Source organism: Numida meleagris, chromosome 3 (genome assembly GCF_002078875.1).
Source record: "Numida meleagris isolate 19003 breed g44 Domestic line chromosome 3, NumMel1.0, whole genome shotgun sequence".
NCBI lineage: Eukaryota > Metazoa > Chordata > Aves > Galliformes > Numididae > Numida > Numida meleagris.
In genome coordinates, this window is record NC_034411.1 from 57688653 (window position 1) to 57715960 (window position 27308).

General features: G+C 40.7%; 1 protein-coding gene and 1 long non-coding RNA gene across 5 annotated transcripts in view; one reads left to right on the forward strand and one right to left on the reverse strand.

The window, feature by feature from the left end:
* The window catches only part of ARHGAP18 (Rho GTPase activating protein 18), an 85143-nt gene that overhangs the window by 22785 nt on the left and 35050 nt on the right, over positions 1-27308 (forward strand). Inside the window, exons 1-2 of one of the 4 annotated variants that reach the window (XM_021391150.1) lie at positions 2015-2257; positions 25599-25798. In XM_021391150.1, the coding sequence (XP_021246825.1) occupies positions 2190-2257; positions 25599-25798 (268 nt within the window). In that variant the 5' untranslated portion in view covers positions 2015-2189. Of the gene's footprint in view, positions 1-2014; positions 2258-10205; positions 10356-24200; positions 24221-25598; positions 25799-27308 lie in introns of those variants that run through there. The other 3 variants (XM_021391152.1, XM_021391153.1, XM_021391151.1) reach the window with 3 other exon arrangements.
* On the reverse strand, positions 277-1733 carry LOC110395989. The gene is made up of 2 exons (XR_002436723.1): positions 591-1733; positions 277-467 (listed from the first exon to the last, which is right to left on the reverse strand). It is a non-coding gene; the product is annotated as an uncharacterized LOC110395989 (long non-coding RNA).

The following is a 27308-nucleotide window of genomic DNA, read 5'->3' on the forward strand; positions in this document are numbered from 1 at the left end:
CTCTCCTCTCCTCTCCTCTCCTCTCCTCTCCTCTCCTCTCCTTCTCCTCTTTGAAGGAAGTTTTACAATCAAGTAGAGTACGTGGCATGCAGCCAGTTAGCTGAACATTTTAGAAACTGCCAGGTCCTAAGGCAATTTCATTTAATTTACATTGTTAGTTTTCTTGTTTCAATTTAAAAGAAAAGGTTGGGTCCTTAACAAAATAATTGTGTATTCTGCATAAGTGTTCAACAATTAAACACATGCATTTAAAGAAAGAGCCAAAGGCAACAGTAAGTAGGTGTAGTGACGTATATTAATAGGGTGCTTTCTCATCTCATGCTGATGTACTTCTAAAATGAGCAGTGCAAACAGTTGAGTGTTGCATGTGTCTGCATGCGAGGAATCGATTTCTGCCTTTCAGACACAGCCTGAGAGATGATGCACTGTAGCTGTGTGCTGGGATATAACGGGATCCTGCCACGGCCCTGAAATTAGAAAAAAAAAATGTGAATTTCTGTACAAAAAAATAGTCCAAAAAATCTGGCAAGTTGCTTACAGATAAAGCATCTTCCATAAGACGTGGAAGAGCCAGGATTTGCTGAACACACCTCTGCCCCCAGTTGTTTTCTTGTACCTAAAGCACAGGCTGAACTTGACCTTCAGTGGTGGAGGAAGGGATTGGGCCCCTCAGCAGTGGCTTGAAACTTCACAGCGACATGACCTTTTTCAAAGCAGTAAAGGACAGCCCGCTTGGTGTTCCATACAAGGCCACCCTTTTAAGAAGAAACCTGGATAAAGTTATCTGCTTAAGTCAATGACAAAGTCCAGTTATGCCTGGACATCACCCATGAACTCTGCAAAGCCAATAGCTCCCAGCTCCGAGCACATGGTGGGTTCTGAAGGACGCGTTGGCCCTGCTCCGCCTGAGGGCAGTGCTCCACTAAATCATAGAATCATTGAGGTTGGAAAAGACCTTTAACATCATTGAATCCAGCCGTCAACTCATCACCACCACGTCCACTAACCATGTTCTTCAGTGCCAGATCTACATGTTTCTTGAACATCTCCAGGGACAGTGACTCCACTACCTCCCTTTGCAGCTTGTTTCAAATGCATCACCACTCTTTCTGAGAATAATTTTTTCCTAATATCCAACTAGAAGTTCCCCTGGCACAACTTAAAGCCATAATCTCTTGTCCTATTGCTATTACCTGGGAAGAGATGCTGACCCTCACTTTAGTACAACCTCCCTTCAGGTAATTTTAGAGTGATAAGGTCTCCCCTGAGCCTCCTCCAGACAGAACAATCCCAGTTCCCTCATCTGCTCCTTAGAGTGCAGGCCGGAATCTCTGTGCTCCTATTTAAGGGTACAATGGTTTAGATAAATGAGGATACAGGCCTTGAGAAACCTGCATGTACCAGGACACTCAGAGCTGAATTTTTCAGATTTTTCATTGCAAGCAAATCAGTTTCATGATTTTTTTTTCCTTGAAAGGGGAAAAGAAATGAGATAGTTATGTTAACATTGAAGCCAATCAATTTCCTGATGGCAAAAGCGGCTATAGTCAGACGCTGGGGAAGGACACGGCAGCTACGAGGCAGCCCAGCTCCCTGTGTCCTCGTCTGACCCTGCCGCTCGGTGGAATTCTTTTAATGATAGATTGTAATTTAAATAAAATCCGTTTCATGTAGGAGAAGTTAAAGCAAGCGTGGAACGACCTGCTGTGATTCAGTGAAACAGACAGCATGCATAGCAGCACCAGAATCTGAGAACGACCCCGGTTTCTATCGTCAGAGCCACCCCCAAGCCCCGTCCGCGGGCAGCAGCCGTGCTCCCGCCCCGTTGCACGGCGCTCAAAGCGCGGTAATTTGACTCCTCCGCGGCGCTTCCACGCCGGCTGCAGCCCGAGGCTGGCACGAGGCGGCAGGAGCGGGCCGCGGGCAGCCGCAGCGCTCCGCAGCCGGAAGCGGCCGCCGTGACCCTCCCGCTGGTGCTGCCGGGCGCCCGGTCCCCGAGGCGGCGGCGGGAGGAGGAGGCGGAGGTAGAGGAGCACGAGGGACGCGGTCTCGGCGGGCCGCGCTGCCGTCACCGGCCCTGCCCCGCTGCGCTGTGCTCCGGCGGGAGGCTGTGCAGCGCCGAGCCGAGTCGCGGCCGGGCCGCCTCGCTCCGCCTCAGCGTCCGCAGAAGGGATGCGGCGGCGCGCACCATGAGCTGGCTGTCCGGCTCCCGCGGCGTGGTGCTCACCGCCTACCACCCCAGCGGCGGCACCGACGGGTGAGTGCGGCCGGGCAGGTGCGGCCTGCCGCGGGGCCCGAGCGGAGCCGGCCCGGCAGGACTGTGCTGGGCGGACGAGCGTGTCCGCCTCGGCCCGGCGGCGGCCGCGCTGCGCGCTTTGCGCGGCGTCTTTTCCCCCGTGCTTTTCGCTTTTCCCCGCCGCTCTCCTAACGCTGCGCGGGGCTTGCGGCGAGCAGGTGCCAGCTGTCGTCAAGGTGCCGTAGGTGGGAGCAGCAGCGCGCTGCCCGAGCAACCCGCGGCTGTTAACACTGGGCTGCGCCCGCTCCGCGTGCTGCCCGACCCTGCGCGATTAGGTGGGGGATCGGGCTTTGTGCTTTGCGTTTTTTTTTTTTTTTTTTTTGTAATGTGGTGTATGATTGAGGAAAGTTGCAGGTAGGGACGAGGCAAACTTTTTACAGCGTTTCTCATTTTTCTTTAAAGACAGAATTGAAAAGGGGCAAGGGAGGCAGCTGAGCGTCTCCCCATGCCTTGCAGCTTGTTTAACGCCGGCACAAGCACAGCTGCCCCACAGCAATAACCAGAGGCTTTTCTCGGCGGGCCTTGTCCCTGTGGCCCATTCAGGCCGGTCCCTTCCTTGCTGAAACTGGCAACAAAGGTCTCATTGATAAAGATGGGACTTTATTAACACAGAAAAGCAATTGAAACTGGGAAGGTATTGACGCTGACGTATTGCTTACATATGCGCATAATAAGAGTGCGTCTGACCAAAGAGATTATAATCTCATTTAAAAAAAAGATAAACGGAAGTACTGTATGTTGCCATGCAGTAAAGATAACTGATGCACCACAGTATGTCATGCCATGAGTTCACAGCAGAGGCAAGAGCAGAGCTGAGAAGAGCAGCCTCCCTAGTGTTTAAGCAATGCAGGTGGGCCCGTGTTCTTGCTGAGGTGCTCTCTTCCTCTTAAGTGATGCTACCGTCAACTCTACTGTAGCTCCTACTGTTGTCTTTGCTGCATGTGGAAGGGCCCTGCAGTTCTGCCATGCCAACAGTGGTCCTGAATGAGTTGTTCTGGTTGGGCAGTACACATGACATTATGAAGGGAGAGTGTGCAGAGGGATAAATGTGAGATGCGATCTTCTTATTTATAAGATAGAAATGTGTATGTTAGAGCTGCGTAGGGCATGGAATTTCCACGTGTAGTTTGCCTGAGTTCCACTACTGGCAGTGTTACAGCTTCAAAGACCATTCACGTTTGCTGTGTAGCTTGCTAAGCTGAGATGCCTCTTTCAGTAGCATGGCCTTCAGTATCTCTAAGTTAGCATCTCTCTGGTAATTGGAAAACTTTGTTATTTTCAACAGGGACCAATGTATTAGGAAGCTTATGTAATATACTGCCAGCTGTTTATATTGTAACGAAGCAACCCTTTTGGAAAGACAAACAACCAAGCTATGCTGAATTCTTATTTTCAGGGCATTCAAAGCAATTAATATTGGAGATTGTATTGTTTTCTGACTGTTGGAGAAGTGTAGCACTGATGCATCCTGGAAAAAGTGATGTATTGGCTGCGCTCCACATAAAGCACATCTTAGGAAAGGGCTGTGCTTCCGAACCATTTGTTTTCTTCTTCAGGCATGAGAAGTTTTGCTTGACGAGACTGCAGAATTTCACTGATCTAATAGATCGCTAGCTACTTCACTGTTCTGTTTTGGCCCTTTAAAGGCACAACGAGCCTGTGAAGTGCTGCCTTTAGGAAAGGCTTGCCTTTCTGTTGGCTCATCAGGCTAAAATCTAGAAAAACCTCCATGTGTTCACTTCCAAGTGTGACAATTCAACAGTATTGGCTTGACAGTGCTGATGCACAAAATACCATCAGAGCTGTTTTTGACATAAACAGTAAAATAAAGTTATATAGCAAAGTAATGGTTAAAAGAATATCTTATGTTTTAGATGTTGATTATAGGTCACTTCTGTGATATACCCAAGTATTTAACTAGGCATTTCCTTAGTGAAATCATGGAGGTAAGTTACCTGGTAGTAGCATTCTTCCACACTGCTTCAGTTTTCTCATTTCTCAGTTTTAACCTATTAGATCCATTATTCCTATATTTATTGGCTGTCTTGCTGCTCGCATTTTTGTGTTACCTTTTTTTCATTATGATGTTCACCCACAGGTCGTTTTTCTCGATTTTCCCATAGAACTGCTTGATGTTAAATGAACTGTAGAAAATAAGAGTGCATCAAGTAACTTGTAACCTGTGACTGCTTCAGTGGCTGCCTTGGCCCCTGTAGGCATGTAGGCCTCATGTGAAACGTGAAATTCATGTGCCTAAGCATAGACATCAACTGCCAGTTAGGTCCCTTGCTGGGGATTTTGCCTCATCTACTGTGGCAGAAAGCTGCAGCTCCTATGTCAAATTTGCCAGCTACGTGCAGACATTTTGGATAGTATCAGTCTTCTCATAGGGCTTTGTGTGCTTAACCTTAGGCAACCGACTCTCGTCCAGACAGTCCTCTGCAGGACTATTTCTGTTCAAGAATCAATGTGTAAAAATATCATTTAAGTGATTATATGGTTAAGGCCAAAACTGGAGTATTCAATAGATGGGAAATAAGATATAACAAAACTGCAAGCAACTAGATGCATGTGGAACTAAATGCATACATACCAATGTGCAAGGAAATAAAATCCTGCTACAGTGCATTTTCAAGATCCCAGCCTATAAGGGCAAAATGAGTTACAGTTAAGTGCATTTAAATGTGGTGGCCACTGAAAATTGACTTTGCTTTTCTCTTCCACCTTCATCTTATTTCAGAGGCTGCCGTTCTGTATTATCTCTCTTTCTGCACCAAATTGTCATGTGAGTCACAGTCTCTCTGTATGCTTCCAGAGAGTCACTGTGCTTTCTCACCAGCAACCAGCATGTGTGCTTCTCTTGCCACTTCATTACACTTCATAAACTTACTACAGAAGACCAATTTGAGTTTCACAGCTTAGCAAGCTAGTGCCTTTTTAACATCATGTACTCCCAAAGGTTCTGTGTGTCTTCGTATTGCTAGAGACTTGTTAAAAAGGCCTTCAGTGCTTCATAAGGACTAGAACATAGCTCTTCTTCCCCAAAGGCTGTGTACTTATGCACACTGTCACTTATTTGCTGTATTTAAATATAGCATTTGGTTTGCTGACACTCACCTGCAAAATGAGAACAACAAGCTCAGTTTCCTTTAGATGGAACTAAAACCCAGACCAGTTCTGGAAAGAGTGCTGTAACCCTGGCTACTGTAAAAGAGAAGTTTGCCACCTCCTCGGATCTCCTCTGTCAAATGACACCTGCCAGCTAACATCGGCAGTCCCTGAGATTCACTGTCCTGCTTCACTGCTGAACCCATGTGAATTTGGGAGATGTCAGCTGAAGCTTGGGAATGTGTGGCAGTGGAACAGAGGGGTTCAACATAACAAGAAATGTAGTAGTGAACAGGAATTTGTGCCTTCTGTGAAGGGCAGTTTCCATTCTCATTCCTTCACAGAGAAAAGCTCTCATTTCTTTCCCTCACTTTTCCCACCAATGGCTTGCTCTTGGAGTTGGAATCCAGTACGAAGGACTCAAGTACAGTGAGAGATGCACGTAATACTAAGTATGCAAGTGGCAACTGATGTGCGGTGGTGGAGCCTTCTGCAATTTCTTTTGCAATCTGTTAGTACAGCACAGATTTCGGATTTTCCATATATATTATCACAGCATTTGTTGTTCCTACCCTCTGTAACCTGTCTTCCACAATGCCGGTATGGGTGGCTTAGCACAGTACCTGCCATATGTTGCTTTGCTTATGCAAAGATCTATCATATTACAGCTGAATTTATAAAACCATAGCAGTTTTTTTTCATGTAAGTTTAAGTCTACGTGAGCACAGATCTTTCCTGCTTTGAATTTGCCTGCTAATTTGAATATTTGTTGTACGAATAACTGTCAGCATATTCGAATAGAGGTAATAGGCAACAGTGTGCTAAGTTGCTTTTGTTAGAATTGCTTTTTGTCTTTTGTGCTATACGTGTGTATAAATATGTAGTGTACTGCAGACCCCTAACATGTTGCTTAGTTACCGGTGTATTAATGCCAGTAACTTGATCTACAGACAGCACAATGCAGTAGCCTGCCATTTCCGGCTTCCCTGATTCCAAATTCCTGCCTTCTCTGGTTCCCCCTTCCTCATTTTGCACCATATTTTGTCTTTGAATTTACCTGGCTTTTGCCTTCGGTATTTGCTATGTTTTTCCAATGAAGACCTCCTACTGTCAGTTAGCCTATTGTCAAGCTGCTGCGCAATCTTATTTTTGAAGCTTGAACAAATAATTGTTTTTGATTCTCTTTATTTCTCCAGTCTAAAAATGTTTTTTTTTTGTGTGTGTGTGACTCTTTTCTTCTGTTCCTCCAATGTTCAGCATCCTTCTTTATATGTGTCCTACTATTCTGCCTCGCCTTTACCTCCCAGCCTGAATTACTGAGAATATTTCAGTGTCAGTGACATGAGGGTCACCCGCACAGCTAAAATCACTTCTGTGCTGCTAGTTAGCCCCTCATCCAGCTGTATAAACTGCAGGCACACTTGTTTTTCTAAGCATCCTGTTGGAGCTCTCTTCGAGTTGCATCTCCTTTCTGCCCTGCCCAAGCTCTTCATCAGGGCAGTCCTCACTGTGCAGATGTGGTCACTGCTTCTTGCACTTAGATATCTATTTATCATCTGTCAGTGTTATAAAACAACATTATTTCAATAAGCTCTGTTTGCTAACTGACCTAGATCATTCTGTGTCATGGATGCAGATTGGATTTAACATCCTTTGCTATCAGTGAAAATAGCCTATTCAGTCCTACTCTCAGTAAGGCCCTTAAGCAGGACTCATATGAGAGTAACTGTGCTGAATCAGTGGAGCTGCGTAGCAGAACAGAGGAAAATCTGGGCTCTCTGTGCACTGACTTTCTTTTTTATTTTAACAACATACAGAGAATGAGATGACATGCTTGTCTAGCTGTAAGGAATGTGAAACATAAGGGCCTTTTGAACATTTTAATTAGGGACTTTCTCGAGTGTGCACAAATCTAGATGATAAAGAGCATAATACAAGACATTACTACATATGCTATTTTAAGCATGTAAACCTTGTGCAGAGCTAGAATACAACTGACCTTCTGCTGAGCAAAGTACCAGGTGGAACCTTGTAAATCTGAACTTCAACATTAACTCTAAATGTGGCATCAGATTAATACTTTTTTTGTTTCTCTAACTTCTTTTTCGTTGAAGAGCAGAGCTGATGAATTTGATCTTGAACAAGACTAATGGCATTTTCCGTCTGCTGCTATTGGCACTCAGTTGAAAAGTGTTAATAATCAATTGTTATTGCTGATACTTTTGTTTCGTAGCTGTCACCAGAGAGGATGGAGCTGAGAGTGGCATGGTTTTAAAAGGCTGTTGGTACACGCTTCAGTGTCGTCTGCAATGCGAGTGCCCAGCTACATAGTTACTCATTTTCACTAGAGTTACTCAGTGTCTGCCTTTGTTTTTTTTCTTCTGCAATTCAGAATACTACAGCTGAACGGAGGCCATAATTCCAGTAACCGATACAGAGAAGTTCCTGCTGTGAGTGGCATTGCAGACTCCTGTTTTGTATGGGTACTGATTGTCACTTTGCACTCCTCAGTAAATGAACTTGACCAGGGATGAAAAATTCCAGACTAGTAAGCTTTAAGTATTTCCAATGTGACAGTGGGCTGTTTTGTGAGGACTGCTTGCTTTTCAGCGTACCTTGTTTTTCAGTGAATCTTGATCTCAAAATAACCATGTACAGGCAGGGAATTTAGATATTTCTAGCCAAACAGGGAAAAAAAATGTTTTTTGTTCTTTCAAGTATTTGGATGTGTAAAAAGCAAACTGACTTGACCTATTTTATAAAGTACAATTTTAGCCACCATTTTCTGAGGTGGTTTTGATGATATCCCAGTGTAATGAATTAACACATCAGCAAGCTACCTTTCTGCTCTCCCCAGAAAGCTGCAGCTGTGCGCTTGCTCTTTGGTTATTCCTAGAATCATAGAATCAGGGCCTGGGTTGAAAAGGACCTCAAAGATCATCTAGTTTCAACCCCCCTGCTGTGTGCACGGTCACCAACCGCTAGACCAGGCCACTAGACCATTATTGTTTTGTGCCAAGTATCTTCTATCACAACAGAGTGAAAGTGAGCACAGAAACAGTCCGTAACTTGGTCATACCTTCCCTGATGATCATCTGTTCCATCTTCCGCTTTGTTCTGTGAAGCTGTTCCTTGCCCTGCTTCCTACAGCATCCCAGTCCCATTAGCCTTGAAATGTTCTCAGGAGAATTTCAGAGACTTATTCCTACAACACACTTTTTTCTTAGGGAAGCTTCTTAGACCAAGAGGTGACAAATATGTAAAATATGCTGCAGTATTTATTTCACGTTGCCCTTGTTGTTGTCGGAAGAGTGAAATGATTTGTGTGAAATATTTGAGAAGGAGCAAAAGCGAATGTTTTTAGCATGCTTAGAAATATGATCAAAGGTGTCCCAGACATGAGAAAGCAAAAAAGTAAGAATAATGCTATACTTGGTAGGTAAATGAATATCTCGTCATGCATAGTCAAGGCTAACCTGCAGCAGAACAGTTGGTGTGCTTTGCTTGATTTAGCATCAGTACAACTCCTCAATTTACTGCTCCTCAGACTACCTCTTCTTCCTGTCCACCAGTCCCTAAGTCACCCGGGCAGCTTTTACCTGGCTTAGGGAAGTCGTATACTTTGACTTCACTTCCCTATTTGAAAACCAGGGGAATACCTACATACTTAAGTGAATATGTGAGAATTGTTTTGTCAATATTTAGTGTGCGACAAAGTACATTGTTTATTTTTTACTATTTTTAATCTGTTGTTTGGTTTTATCTGATTGCTGTGTCACTGTCGGAACAATAGCTGGCTGGACTTGAGGCCGCTGTTGAAATGTTCCCTCTATCAGAAGTTCTCTGCCTTTATTAAAATATGACATCAAGGTCCAGGAGTATACTATATTGGGAGGCAATGGGGAGACTTGTGATTTGTTAGAGAGAGCGCAAGGCTATATTTCAACAGGACAAATGGATCAGGAAGCTCTGTTATGCTTGTAATTGTGCATGGAGTCATATAGTAATTGTGGTTATAGCCATGGTTATGAGTCTGTGATCCTAGATACAAAGCAAGGAGCTTGGAGCAGTAACTGAAAGCCTCAGCTGCTGAACTCCAAGGGAGTACTGTTAAACACTGTCACTTACTCAGTCATTACTCATTTGACAGTCACAGTGGGAGACCAAAGCTGTGGTTACCATGGGCTAGTGGAAAATGGTTTCTCTCTTGGCCATTGCCAAGAGAATGATAGATCAAACAACATCCATTGTGTAGCTTCTAGAGCCTCACCACGTGATTTTCTTTGCCACAATGAGATAAGAGAACACCGGGAATAGCATTGTTCTTTGGGAAAAGTCGTTTCTATTAGCTGTGTTTGCAGGTGATGGGCTTTTGTCTCCTACTAAAATAGTTTTGATGGCTTAGCTGTATTGTCCTCATATTTCAGGTAGACTTGAGGAATATCTTCTTGTTTTGTTGAAACAGAGCTAGAACGTCTTTCAGAAGAGAGGTGCGCGCTATTTTCTAAAACTTTTTATTTTCATTTCAGAAGCCTTCAAGAGCTCAAACCAGCAGAAATTTTGATGTGCAGTGACAGAAGGTGCAGGTCGTAGTCAAATTAGGCTAAAATGAGTGGAGGTTGAAAGGAGTGGGGGCATCACTGCAAGTGGAGTTTGATTCCACCTCTCACCTACACATTTTTCTTGTCCTGTTGTTGGCATTTTGATCTGTTTGAACTAGGTTGAGCTGCTTCAAGAAAAGAATCCCTCTGAAAGTAGTATTTTTTTTTTTGCAAGTGTTTCTAGACAGATTGGTTTCTTCACCTGACTCAGCAAGCAATGGCAGTGACAATGCTGACGCAACAAAAGTAATGGGGACCCACAAGAGAGGAAAGATTTGACAGAACCCACTGGCAGCAACCTTCATCTGTGTCAGCTTAATGTGATTATTATGGGGCCATGATTTGTCAAGGTAACTCATTTTTATGAGTCCCAGTACTGTCTGTGTCCACGTTCTGTAAGAGATTGGTCTGATATAATACAGATCTATTGGTTCAAGTTTGTTAAAAAGGTATTTGATGGCTTAGCTTTGTACTGACAGGCTTTTAGCCTATTCAGGAACAGTTTGGCTTTTAGCAGCCACTCTGAGTGTAGGCTTTATCTCTGGCTAATTTTGCCCTTACTCATACTGTTCAGTGATTCAGTAGTCCTCTACCTGTAAAAGGCATGTTGCAGTGTGAGAAGAGATCCTTGGGATCCAGTGGCATTCTCTGATACGGAATACCATGGAACACTTACACTTCCTTTGGAGTGATGGAGAGCTTGTTTTGCCTTCATTATGACTAATCGCATAGCACAGCATTCTTCACAAAAAGAAATAAAAGCCCAACTTTGATTCCCATATACTATAATGAGGTGAATTGCAACTTCTAAATTACAGTTGGTTGTTGATTGATAAGCTTGTGAAAGCTTGCTAATTGATGCCTTGTTTAAACACACCTTTCTTTGCTCTGAACTTTGCACCAAAACCATCACCTTAGTTTCACAGTACACGTAAAAAATGCATAAAAGCACTGTCATAAATGAGAAATATAGTCAGAATCACACATCTGGTTTAAGGAACACACCCTAACTTGTCATTGAAGTAATATTTTGTTTTAAGGGCAAAAGAGACTAAAGGCATTAAATAATAAAAGATTATGCAAATGTCATTAAAAATATTATGTACTAATTAAAATGTCGAAGCATTTGTCCAGTGACCCAAATGCTTCCTACCTTTTTCTTTCAGAAAAGGATGTTTACGCTGTGGTACTTGTTCTTCTTTGAGGTAAAAACTTAGGAAAATAGATGAATGTGGTCTTTTTTCTCCTTGTCAGGAAGAAGTGTTCATAACGTTTTCCATAAACTTTATGAGCTTCATGCTGTGAAAGTTAGTATTTAGCACTTTGTACTTCAAATCAGAAAACAGCTTATGAAAATATATGGTATTAAAATCAGAGTGATGTCACAATAGTTTTTTGGACTTTTAAAGTGATTGTTCAAGTTTAGTCATCCTCTCTTAGTGAGCGTAAGGTACGCATTCACTTGTATGTTTTCACTTACTGTTCATTTGCAGAATTATTTGATAGAGATTTCACTAAACGCACACCTCAGTGTAGACTGTCATAATTTCTGTTTGGAAGTTTCAGTTTAAATATATGTATGTATTTCATCTCTGAAATACAGATAAGGCACAAATTGAGTTTCTGTTCTGTAGTTCCAAAGAGTGTGCTAAGGGAGCTATAGCTACTTAGCTGGTGAGAGCTGGGGGCTAGCAGTTAGGGTGAGAAATGCAGCTGGAGCCAGACTGTCAGTCAGCACCTCTGTGTAGGGCCACACCAGTGAGAAATGGGGCAGGGTGCGGCAGGACGATAAAGACTAATTCAAAATACGCTGTTTCTTGTGACAGTCTTTTCCAGCCTTTCAGACAGCGTATTATAATCTAAGCTTCCACCTAAAACGTAATGGGAGCCTGGAGCCAAGCTCTTGTCTGCCCATTCAGGCTGGCTATCTTTCCTCCCTTCCCTTTCCCCTAAATTGCAAGCTTATGTCACTGACATAATATGATGTTTTCAAGTTAATTGGAATGGAATTTTCACATAGTGCTTAATATTGCGTGCATTTAATGTTATTTTTTCCAGTGCACACGTGATAGAGTGTAAAAGCATCTGGTATTTATTTGTTGAAGATGCGTCTCATAATTTGAAGTACAGATGTCTAGCATTGGGAACTTGGTCCTGTAACTAACAATCATGTGTAGAAGCACTCAAGAGTACTTAATATTTTTCTTGTTCTTCTTCATACACAGTGTATGTGTGGCAAAAGAAAAGAGGAGTTTTTGGAAGCCTTGGCATATGGATTATACCTTATTTGAGCATTTCATTTACTGAGTTCAATAATCATAGCTTTTTAGTGTTATGAATAAGTGTTTTTTTTTTTTTACCCTGTTTACACAAAGGACTGTGTCTAAAGTTGAAGTCAGGGATTTAACCTCTAGCTACATGGGGACATTTTAAAGAGTACAGTGACTGCAATGTCATTTTTCACTTAGATTTTTTTGCTGGCAGTTGGCCTTGCACTCAAGTGTTGTGTTGGGGCAGGCAGGGTAAGAGTTATGGCTAATGTTTGTGATGCGCTCGTTTTGAAAAGGCTGATTGATGTTTTGTTACAGTATTGCTTTATATAATTGATTGCCATCTTGTGAAATAGACTGGCAACTTCTTAGAACAACAACATGGAGAATGATATTACCTGAAAAAACATATGAACTACCTATATGGTGGTTTAGAAACTGTTCTCTCTCATGTTTGTAAGATGCTGGTAAAGAAAGGAGTGTTTGTTAGGAAGGAAAAAGAAGCAACTTTCCTAAATAATTTCTATTAAGAATTATCATTTCAGTAATTTATAAATCTAAAACATTACTGATTTTTTTTTTAATAGCACTACTTAAGCCCCAGGATTCTTGCAGCTTTATGTCTTCGTTTTGATGAATTTAGTTTAGTGTACAGTAAGAGCTCTTTCTTCTGCTCATTTATTTTCTTTAGTTTCCATAATTCTTAAAACACTTTTTTCTCATTTTTTTTTCAGCTGCAGAGCAAGCAGCCTTTGCATGCTGTGACCATCAGCCTTCCCTTTCTGTCTAGTTTTGACTGTTTCCTCTTGCATTCTTAAAATGTGACAACAGTCTTCTGTGATGGTGTTCAGTTTTGATGAACTTGCTGTACCCACCTGGAGGAGACTGCTTGCTCCAAACAAGAATCAGATTTAAGAGTAAAGAAAAACAACATATAACAACTGTTGGAGGAAACAAGAAAAACTAGGGTTACATGAATAAAATTCTAGATCAACTAACATATGGGATTGTTTTGTAGGATTCGTTTTTTATTTTGAACACTTAGTTCTATTAAATAATTGGTTGTTTACTTTGCATGTTTTCTGTTTGCTCTTTCTTCTTTTCAAGTGTTCCTTTTCTGTTTTTGCCTTTATTCTTTACTTTGTGTTATGTTCTCGTTGTTTTTCTCCTCTTCTGGAACAAGGCAAAACTTCTTTTTATTCCTTGCCGTGGGAAGTTCTGTCACTGTGTTGAAGACCTAATGCCCAGACTTTGTTGGCAGCACAGCTGTGGTAGTCATTAAGTGGCTAGGCATCATAGTAAGGGAGACCCAAACTGAGAACAGATTAATTACTCTGACTAATTACTCCCCATTGTTCCTCGAGAACCCAACATAGGAAAACCTGTCATTTCTTCTACAGTGTCACCTCCATACTGGATTAGAGGTCATTTCCATCGCTTGTGGAAAGTCTTTCTAAGCTGTGAAACAACTGAGCAGCTGGAGCTCTTAAATTACAGACCAAGCTTTTATGACAGGGCTACTGCTAGTTTCCAAACTTGCACATGAAAGCATTTGTACATTCAAATTGGTAGCTGTACATCTGTATACTTACTTTGTAAATGAAGAGATATTTTTATTCATAGAAGAACCACTAAAGCTTTGCAGGGAGCTTGGTTGAAAAAAATAACATTTTTATATCTTTTCTGCCAGTGTTTGGAGAACACACTGATGGTAGCAAAGGCAGAAGGAGGACAGAATCTGTGCTTCTAAGTAGCTTCCTGCTTCCGTATTTGTCTACTGACATGTAAAGACTACCAGAAATATGAGGTGGGAAGGAGTATATTAGAGTAGTTTTGTTTTATTTAATGGGGTTCCTGCTGGGTCATAGGACACTGAGCCTTTGGAAGTGCTCATTAGTCCATGTAACAGAGAGACCTGCCAACAGTTTATCTGGAACAGATATTCCCTGGGAATCTTAGCATAGAAAAAGGGATTTTGTAGGAAAGGAGAAGTTGCAAAGGCTCTGCAGAGTCATGGTGTTAGTAGTTGCCCTCGAAGATAAAATGTAAGAATTGTGTGTGGGTGCCACTTTCAATCTCTTTTCTTCTGCTGAGGTACCTGGATTTTTCTGCTGTCTCTTTTCTGTGGTGAGTCTTTGGGGTGGGGCTGTGTGAAGGACATACTTGGATTAGGGCAAGCCTGCATTGCCTTTGCTGTGGCTCTTTCAGCATGGCACAGAGCAGATTTCATAGAATCATAGAATCACAAGGTTGGGAAGGACCTACAAGGTCATCTAATCTAGCTGTCTACCTATCACCATTACTACCCGCTAAGCTACTAAGTAGTATCTTGTAGCACCTCATCCAGATGCCTCTTGAACACTGCCAGGGGCGGTGACTCTACCACCTCCCTGGGCAGGCCATTCCAGTGCCTGACTACAAAAGAAAAAGTTTTTCCTTATATCTAATCTAAATCTCCCCTGGTGCAACTTGTGGCCATTTCTCTCATGTGCAGCAATGTACACAGCTTTTCTTTGTGTCAGCTCCTCCAAGAACAGATGAGATCACTGACCTCATCTCAAGCTGACATCCTTTGGCCTAGGAGTCACTGTTGCAAACATTTGCCTGATTCTTGAACCCAACCTACCACTAGATTATGTGTCTCTACTGGGCCCTTGAATTGGTGTGGTTCCTTCCGCAGCTCTTTCTGTAGGCGGCTCCGCTTCCTACCCTCCTGTCTCTTCCAGCGTGTGTGAAAGCATTTCTCTACTTGGTCTTAGTGGGTCTTTGTTGGTTTGTTTGGGTAATGAGAACAGTTTCCTTACAAAATGTCTTGAGACTCTTGCGGGGATTTTCATGCCTGCTGTTTAGGAATGCTTATACAAATTCATTTACAATTTATTCTGAATGTAAGGATTACACTGTAATAAATTGACTATGAATGTGTGCCAACTTCCTTCAAGCACAAACAAAATTACTGAATTGTGCTGTAGGCCTTACATTAGTAACTAACAGGGTTATAGGTCTAATTAGTAGGTCCTTTAACATGGTAAGAGCTAATGCTTTTAGAGAGCTAATTGCTTTTAGAGGCACAAAAGTGTCTCCAATATCATTTCATGGCTGTGACTGTACTTTACTAGATGGCTGTGGCATTTGCCACGATAGCTTAAATCAGTCTTTGTTGACATTCTTATTTTTTTTTTCCCACTGTGAAAAGAAAAATAAATTATTTAAATCATCCTTCTCGGTGTCTCTCAGTAATGGAATTACAAATACTATATCTATTTCACTTTCTACTTGATGTTCTTTGATATTTGTAGGGTCCAAAATAATCTCACACAGGTTTTATTCTCTTCTTTGTGAGATTAGTTCCAGTGATTCTCTCAGGAGTTTACAAAAAAAAGGGTACTTTAAAAACATATATGATGTATTTGAATATTTTTCCAATAAGCAGCATGAGAGTTGTTATAGAGAACATACTTTGCATGTATATTTTTAATTGATATTAATTGTGGAGAATAAAAGAATTAAAACTGCAGAAGGAAACAAAAAATGTCCACATGGAAACAGATGATGTGGAAGGCATTTATAAGGAATGAGAAAAGCAGGTAACTCATCAAGGGACAGAGCCAAAAATAGGACAGAGGTTATTCACATGGGACCATTCTTTTCCTTGTTTTCCTAGCCATGTGCAATATGTTTTGGTTACAACTGGAGTTTTAAACACAGAATTGTGTGGAAAGGAAATATACTGAATGTTGAGTTTGGAGACTAACTTCTGTTTTCATTCAGTGGAACTCAAGCTTCTGTAATGATTTCCAGCTCCTCTGAAAGTGCTCACAAGTTGCTGAGGTGCTTCTAAAATGTTGCCAGTGGTGTGACTTTGTATGTGCTGGTCACCTAGCTGCCCTCATCTGCTTGTTTTCCTCTGTGGTGGATTTGGATTTCCAGCAATTGTTATTTTCCTTTCTAAAGTGTATGCTTTCAAACAAAAAATTTCTATGTGTGGGCAAAAAATAAGAATACATTTTTCAAAGCTTTCAGTGTCTTAATTTGAGTAGTATGAGAATTAAGTGGGTTAGAGTGGCAGAACCTGGAACAGTACAGTCTACCTCATTTTGTCCAAGCAGAAGTAAAACCAAAAACATGGCTTCTGGTACTACTTCTCAGTTAAGCTGATGGTTGATAATATTGCGTGCCTGTTAATACATGATCTCTTCTACTTAAAGCTCAAAACTGAGTACCATGAGACTCATCTTCTACTAAAAGAAATAAGCAGGCTTCTTTATTTTTATGTCTGAAGAATAAAGCTAAAAGCACGCACTGAGAATTTTTAACAGCACAGACATACGAATGCAACAGGCACCCCAAAAACAAAGAAATACAACTAGTCCAGTCAGTTTTGGGGGGTACAGGCTTCATGGCTGTGGTTGTCAATCCTGAGTTTTAGTTCTCCTCTTTTGGAGAGTGGAATAAGATTATGTTTATTCTTAAGCAATCTGGACTGTTATATCAAATAACTTCTTTGCAAATGTTCTGACTAATAAATTATCTCATGTATATGTACAGAGAGGGCAATGATCTGTAACACCATTTTGAATAGGGTGTGTATGTGTATCAGCTCACCGTAATTATAATTTACCTAATCATAAGTAGAAAATAGGTGGAGTCTAAGTGACTCTGTAGGAACAAGATGTCCTATTAAACGAAATGCCATGAAATATTATAACCTTCTTAGAAGTGCTACATATATGCTACAGAAGGATTAGCTTTTGTTGTCGTATCTGCGATCTCCTGTCTTTGGTGTAATGGAATAAATATTACGTGTAATATTCTCAGTCTTTGCCGTTTCCTTCATATTTTCTGCAGTTACAGGTTGGGGTTGGGAAGGGAGGGAGAAAGGTCATGTTGACTAGGGTAAAAATCTTATTTAAATAGTAATAAGGACATGACTGAAAGCAGAATAGTCATAGTAGTGTGTATATATATATTGTTTTTAGACATATAATCTGGCAGCCCTAACTTTGCCCTGTTTTGCTTGTATTATTCATGGAGGTGTTTAAAATGCCAGTGTATGTAGTGGTGTTTTGTTTGGTTGATTTTTTTTTTAAACTCTACAGTAGTTTTAGTAGGTATTAACCTCAGTTGATGGTATGACAAGAAGCCCTAGGAGACCTGATTCTCCTTGCTCAGTGCTTTTTATGCTCACTTATAAGGTTGGCAGTGTTTTACACCATCTTTGCAGTCACTTTGTATGCCATTTGGAAGGAGAAGAGAACTTTGCCTCATTTCTTACTTTTCTTTGGAGCTTAAGGGGGATTTGGGCAAGTTTGATCGCAATTAACATTCAGAATGTCCCATAAGGTCACAAAAAAGCTATAAGAAAACATTTCAGTTGTGAAAAAGGAGCATGTCAGTTCACCAAAACTACTAGAATTTGTATTGGTTTGTTACTGTTAGCTTTGTTACTGTTAACTTTGTGTGTCCTTTATGACTTTTTTGAAAATTCTGGATTGCAGAGAGTTTGCAGTCAATCATGGAAAGAATAAATATTTGAAAAGGTAGGAAGGAAAGGATGCAGTTGTTGCAACGAATGACAAGATTTAAGTGCTATAAGAAAAGCAGAATTTATGCTCAGACTGAAGTTTCTGTAGTACCTTCTAAAAGTTACAAAATACTTTAAAAGAGGTGAGAAATATCTGAGCATTGTGCTGGACATCAAATTTCCAGGCTTGGGTCTCATTAGGTATTGCTAAAGGGTTACCTGCTGCTCATGAAAGCTGGAGAAAGGGACTTTTGCTTGCCAGGAGGTTTTAGCTTTCTGTGAAATAGGAAGAATCTTTTTAATGCATATTGATCCATATGAAGCATTAAAGTCGTTTACTTTTTTTTTTTTTTTTAACTTAGGTAGTGTCAGCGCTCCATGGCTTTATGCAAAATACAGTTACTTTGGAACAGCCTGCTTTGATGAGCATATCAATTACAATTTGATACTTCTTTGACAGAGGGCTTTGAAATATGCTCACAGCTGCACTGCAAAGCTCTCAATACTTGGCAAAGGAGCAGTGCGACAGAAAGAAATTTCTTTAAGATTAGGTTGAAACCAATTAAAATAAAGAGAATCCTCAGAATCAAAGCCTTTCATTATCCTCGTGCCTGGTCATTGGGCTGTAGCTCTGCCTTGAAACTGTGAAGGATCAGGATGCCTCATAAGTAGGTTGCAGTGGCTGTGGGAAGGGCTGCAGGTCATTTCTGAAGCCAGTGTCCCAGCCAAGAACAAGGAGCTCCAGCCAGGCAGCTGCCGCAGCTGCCAGATTAAGGCTTTTTTGGTTAATTCAGGTAAGAAGGCTTTGCACCTTGCAGTGCTTCTTGGCTTCCTGAAAGGAGAAGAAGAACGGGGAAGCTTTGGGTTTTGAAGTTTTACCTAGCCCCTGGCTTCAGTAGTGCAGCTCTCAGGATGAAAAGTGGGACAGGAGACCACATTGTTTCTTTCTCCTTATCTTTTTCTTTGTTTGTTTAGACTTGAAAGGACTTAGGAAGTCCTGTATTTATATTTAAGATTGCTCAGTAAATAGTTTTCAAAATGAGCATGATATCCATAGGCATTTTTTAGTTGTTTACATCTGGTTAGCCTTTGTACAAGCTTAAAATTACTGCTTGAATCACTCTTGACTTTGTAACTCCTCTATCAATAAGATAACTCTGTTTTGAGAGAGCTGCTCTATTTATAGCCACAGTGCTGGAGTCGGAAACACACAACAGATGTGCTTCCTTTTATCCGCCTTGCAGATCAGTCAGATATTGATCTTTAAAGATCAGTGGTCCATGGGAAGACTCCAGAGATCTGACTATTATTCTTATTTGTATCACAGATTTGCACCATGAATTTGAATAGCATGCTTCACCTCTCCAGGCCAAATCCCCACCCCTCTTTTTTTTTTTTTTTCTCACAGCCTTTGTGTATCTGGTTTATCAGGTTATTAACTCTAACCATGTGTGTGATGCATAGTGACAGTGAGACCAGTATCAGTCAAGGTATGGCTGCAGTACTAGTACTAAGAGCTGTCATGTAAATGGCCAAATGTACACAGTCTCTGGAAGAAATGTCTCTGTTTGCGTGGGCATTTCACAAGTTGCTGCTGAGATATAGTTGTAATCAGATGTGTTTTAATCATTTTCTGTAACTCTGGAGGGAAGGTGCTATTTTACTGTAGTGTCAGAGAGTATATCTGAAGGGGCTATGGTGCTCAAGATGTTGCCTCTACAAGAACTCCAATAGTGGTGGCTTATGGCCAGAGTTACTTAAAGAAGCTTTCAAAACCAAGAATGTGAAGTCTCTGTTTTCAGTGTACAGCTGTAGTAGATGGTAATAATCCAGATGTAATCTGACAAATATTGCTTGATAATGTAATGCTTTCTTTGCATTGTTCTCAATGATAAAAGTTATTTAATACCAGCAAATGTTTTTGAAACAGTCTGGTAAAACATTGAATCGACCTGTTTGAATACAATGTTTAAGACCTCTATAGGCTTTGTTAGGCATCTGTGCGAAAAGACCATATTTATTTAACCACAAAGAGCTGACTCTTCACTGCGGTCAAACTGAGTAACTGATCAGGTGGTTTCTTCCCTTGTTCCAGTTGTGACACTTTTTATAGTTGTCACAGTTTATTTTTATTTTTATTTATTTTTATTTTATGTGATGTGGTGGTGGTCAGCCTCTTCTCCCATGTAACCAGTGATAGGAGAAGAGGGAATGGCCTCAAGTTGCACCAGGGGAGATTTAGGCCGGACATTAGGAAGTACTACTTTTCTGAGAGAGTGGTCAGGCACTGGAAAGGGCTGCCCAGGGAGGTGGTGGAGTCACCGCCCCTGGAGGTGTTAAGAAACGTTTAGATGATTTATTGAGGGACACGGTTTAATGGGAAATATTGATGCTAGGAGGACGGTCGGACTGGATGATCTTAGAGGTCTTCTCCATCCCTGGTGATTCTGTGATTCCATTCAGGAACAATCAAGGCCTGAATTTTAAATTCCTAAATTTGTCAAAAATAGGGGGGGGGAAAAAGGGCTCTGTACAGAAATTCCTTATTTATGGTCAGAAAAAGTGCTCTCCATTCCTCCTTTTCACCCGCAATTCATCAATTACTGCTTTTTTTTTTTGCTTATTTCTTTTTCAGGAAGAAGATGACAGATTACAGGGACGGGAAACTTTTTGGCTTATGTTCATACGGTACATAGGTCTTTACTGTAGTCATTGAGTTTTCCTAATAATACTGTTGGAGGAACTCCACTTTCAGCAGTGTTAATCTTTTCTATTTGTTTTGACTGTGCATTTATATTCCCTAAAAAATGAAATCCTGAAAAAAATCCTTGCATTTGGTATTTGTACCTTTTAGTGTATTTGGACATCTAGCATATATCCATATATATATATATATACGTAGTACATAAGGATACTGTACAATTGTTATGCCTGTATAGTAATGTAGAAAGTAAGATCATAGTTGGTTCAAAATTAGAGTCCAGCACTACAGAAATGACAAAGCAATCTTTTTCTCATCACTCACTGCTTTAAAATGCAACATGATCCGTATTTCTTAAGTGAGAAGAATGGAAGTAAGCGTAAAATTAGCTTTCTGTGAACTGAATTTATCTGAAATGCCAGCAAAGGTGCACCTTACTAACTGCTTAATCTTCAGCTGCTGTGGTTACCTGTGACAAATACCAGTTATGAATTGTTAAAAAGGCAGTGGAACAGACAGATTTCATAGGAAAGAAATTAGGGAATAAAGACTACTGCACAAGTATGAAGTGATTTTTGATGAATAAAAACCAGGCTGACTGAACCTGAAGAAAAGGCATACTTTGATTACTGTATAAAACAGTGATCAATATGAAGGGTCATATTGCAGGCTGAGAGAGGATGTGTTTGGTCACAAAAGGAAACACCTAAGATATTTACATACAGGACTTCTCTTAAGTTCTTGCTACAACATGAGGCTCCTCAATGCTTATAGCAAAAATCCATATTTGGTTCCTTTCCATGCAAGTTTTGTTCTCATAATTCCATGAAGTGTATAATGAGTAGTGTTCGTTACAAGAATTGTTTTTTAATGGCTGCCCTCTGGGAGAGGTAAAGTGCTTCATCTCCCATCCTTATTGTTTCTAATAAATAAATACATCTCCAGTGAGTGGGACAAGAAGATAACTCTGGTAAGAGACAGAAATAAAGAAATGTTTGACTATATTGAAGAGTGGATTTTATACCTGGGGGCTCAATTTTATACTGAGATCAATAGGCAAAAATCCTATGGGCTTCAAACAGTGTGTGTCTGAGTATCAGAGGTCAGAATTGACTGTATAATTTGGACAGAAGAGTATAGCACTGCTTCCTGTGAAGGTGTCTGGAGAGTGAACTATTTACTAGTAATTGGAAATAGAATTGAATGGGGTTTCAGTGTGTTGTTAGCTAATACCTTAATGGAAATAAGCTTTTTTTTTTTTTTTTTTTAAGAAGCTGCTGGAGAATAAGCTTATGATTTAGTAATCTAGAATGCTAAATGTATTATTTTAAGTGATTGTGTTTGTTAGCAGTGGCATACATTTTCTGTGGGAAGCAAAGACATTTCCTTGAAGATACCTGTGAGAAGCAGCAGCTTTCTTCAAATTTTAAATTAAGAAAAAACCTGAACACCATAAAAACTAAGAATGTGCTGGAGACGTGACATTTTCTGCAACCGCAGTAGCACTAGGGTTTTTTTTTTTTATTTGTTTTGAGTGACTGGTGTTTATTTCCTACTGATAGTTTCTCCAGCTTGATATTTTATGATTCTTGCTGTGAATGTGGGATTAATTATTTTTTAAAATGTGTCTCCCTCCCAGATTCTTTAGTATCTTACTATTAAGATGGATGGCTTTTTCCCTTCTCTCCTTTTTAAAAAACAACAACAACAACAAAAACTTGATTATAACTTGTTCTCAGCTATGAGTTTTTATTGTGTGATGCACTGCTAGTGCTTACTAAGCATCTTCTGGTTGAATTTAGTTAGAAGTCCCATGTGTTTAGTCTTGTCAACAGATATGTAAAAACAAACACCTGTGCTGTACATTTTTTTTTCTTTTTCTTTTTTTTCCTTAAAACCAAACCTGTGATATCTAGGTTGGACTCAGTATCTTTCTTGGTTGTGCCTCGTTATGCACAAGGGTTATTGGACAAATAGAGATGAGGATACCTGGCACTGCTGCTGTGTGGATTGTGCTCCAAATACCACTTCACTGGCATCTTTCTCTTGTGGGGCATGCCAAACAAGAAAGTGAAACCAAGCAAAGTGAATGTAAGATCTGACCTGCTCTGTCAGCTGAAGTTTTAGGAGTTTTCTCTCCCAGTGTGAGCTTATTTGTGTCCTATCCCATAGAAATATTAATTGTGGGCATGGAGATGTGCAGAAAAAGAAGAGGGCTTTGAAAGGGTTTGCAATCTAAGCAGAAATTGGGGATGTGGGTCGATAGACCAGGCAGGAAATATAAAGGAGCGGGGAGGTGGGTGAGGGCAGTAGGACCATCTGTGGCATCAGCTCCTGAGATGCTGCTGATTGGCCCCCTGGGTGGCTTTCGGAAGGCATGAATGCAAAATAGAAGTTGGGGGAGAGATTTGAAATAGATCTGCCAGGTTTTGGTGTGAACATTTATTGGGAGGTTTTCCTCGTTGTTTGTGTGCTTCTCTCGATGACGTTCTTCACAATGCCCTGCGGCTTTATGGCCTGTGCAGAGCTGGGCGGTGCTCTACGGGTTTGTCAACAAGAGATGATGAGTTTGGGCCACAAAGAGCCATACAAGAAAAGGTGCTTATGTTTGATCAGCTAAAGCAAACCTGTAACCTGTCACTGAAGAGTTCAGTCTCTGAGGATTAAGGGACTGTTTTTGCTCAAAGAACCCTGAAGATGGCCTTGAGTCTTTGTGCCAGATGCCAGCTGTGCATCTGAGGATGCAAACGTCTGTTCTTTGAGATGTGGTTTAATCTGAAGAAGTTGAGCAGCTTTCTTTTCTGGAAGATCAGGATAAACATTTCCATGGAGGTGTGGCCCAGAGCAGCAACCTGCTGCAGATTATCCCACCTAAATTTGCCAGAGCACCCCCAAAGTGCTCCATTTTACTGTATTAGATCAGTTGGCTTTACCTTTTGCGTGTTGTGCTGTGGTGGTTAAATTTCAGCAGAGGCTGGTTAGCTGGAGCAAGTTGTTCCAAAGGTGAAAGGCCATCAAAAACCTGCCGAGCAGCTTCGGGTGGTTGGCTGGAGAGACGATAAGCTGAAGTCTGACCTCCTTTTACTTGCAGTTCAAGTGCGCAGAGCCTGTATGTGGAAAGGTTTCAGTCTGGTCTGGGCACCTTCAGCAGTGTGAGGCAGGAAGCCCAAGCTGCACCTGAAAGCCTGGCCTGCTTCCCAAGACTCACACCTCTTGTTCAGAAAACGGCTGTTCTGTCTCTGCTCCGGCTTTTGAGGATGCTTCCAACGTAGCTCCGTGAACATCCTTTTACAGTAATTGCTGTTGCGTTCACAGGCAGCACAGGTCAGAAACAGGATGTGTTTGTGCGTAAAGGCTAAAGGACCAAGTTATCTACATGCAGAAATTGTATTTTCTGGGCACTGTGCTTGAACAGCAATATTATTGCCATTGGTGTACAGACTAAATGCTCCTTTATATATTTTTTTCTGGGCTTTCGTGTTGCGACAAGTTCCAGCATAATGTTGGGGTGCATATAAGCTTGGTAATTCAATGTCATTTATTAACTTGTACTTAGAGCGGAGAGGCAGGGCGGGTAGAAACTGATTGTCCTTCCATAAGGCTCTTTACCTTTAAAGGCAAAGTCCGTATAGTTAGTATTTCTTATCAGAGAATCAAGCACGTGTAGAGTGAAAGGATCTGTGACTTGGACACACAAGGGACTTACTTTCAGAGAAAAAGGTATGACTTTTTTACTCAGGGGTAGCTAACAAGTGTTAGTTGTCCCAAGATAAAACATAAGGACTAGATACGTTTGTTTTAGTTCTAGATAAACCTGCAAAGTCAGCCAAATGGGAAGGTAGGAAGGACTTACTTTACTGGGTTTACATTGTGATAAATCCACAAAGCTTGATCTTTGCTTTGTTTTTCTCTTGGAATAAACGATATGTATTACTTAACCCAAACTTAACGTCAGCTTTTTAAGTATGGAGATAAATTCAGTCATGAAAGACAGCTGAAGCTGTTCCTGGAATGTTAAGGACTTGCTAATTTTGATACTAGAAAGAATTCTGATATACTGGTGTACTAGTGGAATTCCTTAATTTAGAAAGGACTGCTGGAGATTATCTGGTCCAATTTTCCCCCACTCAGAGTAAGGTCAATTTTTAAGTTAGATCAGGTTGCTAATAGTGTAATCTGCTTCCTCTTTATGATACTTTGAATCAGTTTGTGGCTTTTATTTTTGGTACATTTGACTGTAAGAATGGTATTTAGCTTTAGTGACATCATAACAACCTTTGCATGTTTTAAGGTGAATTCTTTGCTGGGTTAGTGGTAATTTTTGGCAGTGACTTATTGGGGTCAAGGTTAGAGCTAGAGATTTCAGCTTGTTCGTTTCTTTTTTCCTAATTACAGCTATACTTAAGGTGAAAGATGGCTTTTGAAGGCCTTAGCAAAATACATTTTTCAGGGTGTACTAAGCACTGGTAACATCAATCTATAAAATGGTAAATGTTCAGTCCAAGAGGAAGCAAGATAGAAAGAAACAAAGAATGACCTTGATTAAACATTTAGACTTAGCAGTTCACAAGCTATAACTTCAGTAGTTCTGTTTGTCCTTTCTGAGATATAAATAAGGTCACAGATATCAGAATAAACATTAAGAAATAACAGAAGCAGAAAAGCGAAGGAAAAAAGTAGGGATATGGTGAAGCTATAAGATTTTACTCAAATGGAAAGGTGCTTTTCAAAAATTCTTCATGAACAGTGGTGCTAGGAAGATGCCATGAAGTTATACCATGTATATATACTGTGAAGTTAGCGGAACTGATTATTGTACATTGATTTAGAGATTAGATATGACTAGGATTACTAGAACTTGGAATTGTTATTTCTTCTTTGTCATTCTACATTGGCAGATATGTTTATCATATATATGATGGTGTTAGATTAAAAATATATTCCACATATTGAAAGTAATTTTAAATATCTTGATTCACTTGTTGACAGTTTGCTTTGTTACTTGGACACAGCTCATCACTAGCTGCCTTTGCAGGTGTTAACATATCATGTATTTTAAAATACTAATGAAGAATTGCTTTTTGTTTTATGTTAATAGCCGTCGTTCTGGCCAGTATACAATGAACCATGACGATTCCAAGAAGATCCCAGATGGAGCATCGTTTGATCGCTCAGGTTCCCAGGACTCCTTGGATGCAATGTCTATGGAAGATTTTTGGAAGGAAGTTGAAAACATCCATGAAACCAGAGGAAATAATAATGAGGAACGACAAGCAATCGTAGTAAAGGAGCCTGATGGTAATTAAAAACATTGTTGTGAATGATCATAATTTTGCTTATTTAGGGATTTTCTTTAAGTGTTATTTCAAGAGATGGACTCACCAAACACTTAAAAAAAGGAGTTACTCTGTTCAACATGCAATATTGAAAATTCATTTGCTTCTGATGCATAGTGCACTGAAAGAATTGCATTGGAAATAAGTAAAAGGCTATTTTTCTTTTAAACAGTACTTGGAGAAAATGTAAATTGTTGCCTGTACTTACTGACTGTGAGAATCATAAACCTTTATTTGCAGTGTACTTTGTATAAGTTGTTCACTTAGTAGTAGTTCTTGTGGATAGAAACCTCACAAGGACAAGCCAATGATTAACTGTTTAAGTTAACTAAGTAACTTCTAGGCTTACAACTATCTCGGCTGTTCCATTGTATTACTTTTGTTTCACTGAAGCATCACTCTTAAGGGCATGATCGTAGAATAAGCTGGGCAGTTCCTTTATTTTTCTTATCCCATCAGACAAAAGAGAAGTAAGATCCTTAATTTCGTTCTTCTCTCAAAAAAAACCCTTATCTACGACTGCAATAACTTCTCTCAGATTCTTAAAAAAAAGTCTCCTGAGCAGCAGAGACTGTTGTTCTGCAATGCATGAGTCTCTTTCTTTACTCCAGCTTGCTGATGCTGATACGGCTTCAGTCTCTCCAGTCCAAAACCCACCATTTCCTTTTGTACTTATATATAGCTTTCTTCCCCTAGTTGCCTCACCAGCTCCAGCTGCTGACTCTGTGCTGGCAGAAGCCTGAGTCAGTCAGCTCAGCTGAACTGATGAGCTCAACCAGCTGTTGCTGCGCCCCACACCTTGCTTTATGTGCTGCACCTCACTTGTATAAGAGCACCTGACCATGTAGGACATTGCTACTGGCCCACAGGCTGCCTGGGCAGGGGGCTTACTTGAGATGCAGCCATACAAATACAAGGCAAGGGAGGGACAGGGTATGCTTCTCTTACAGCTGTTTTGGAGAATAGACATAGGCCTCCTTTCTAGTTCTAATACCAAAACATGCAAGAGTTTTGTCAGAGACTCAGTATTTGGCTACACAGTTGCTGCAAAATTCATACTTAAAATGTTTTGTCTATTTTCTGAATACTGTTATATTCAGATGCCCACTTGGATGTGCACCGGGCACTGAGGGAAACTACAGGCAATAGTAAAGTTGACCTGCCAACTCAGGAGCATTTTTAGGCAGCTTAAACATTGAAATGTTGCTTGAAAATTTGAGATTTTTGTAACGATCTAGCAGTACAAGCTAGATTGTTACAGACAGAACTTAGTGTCAGTGTTTAAAAGAAATTGTCATTAGGGAGATACTGATTTCAGAAGCAGAAGTTTTGCTGTTGGTAGCACTACTTAATAGCTTTCTTCTCCTTCATGTGTAATGATCTCTCAATAAAGGATACCTTAGCAGCTGTGAGACTAAAGCAACAGTCATTTCATGGGCTGTCAGCGGTCTGCAGACTATGTCAGAAGAACT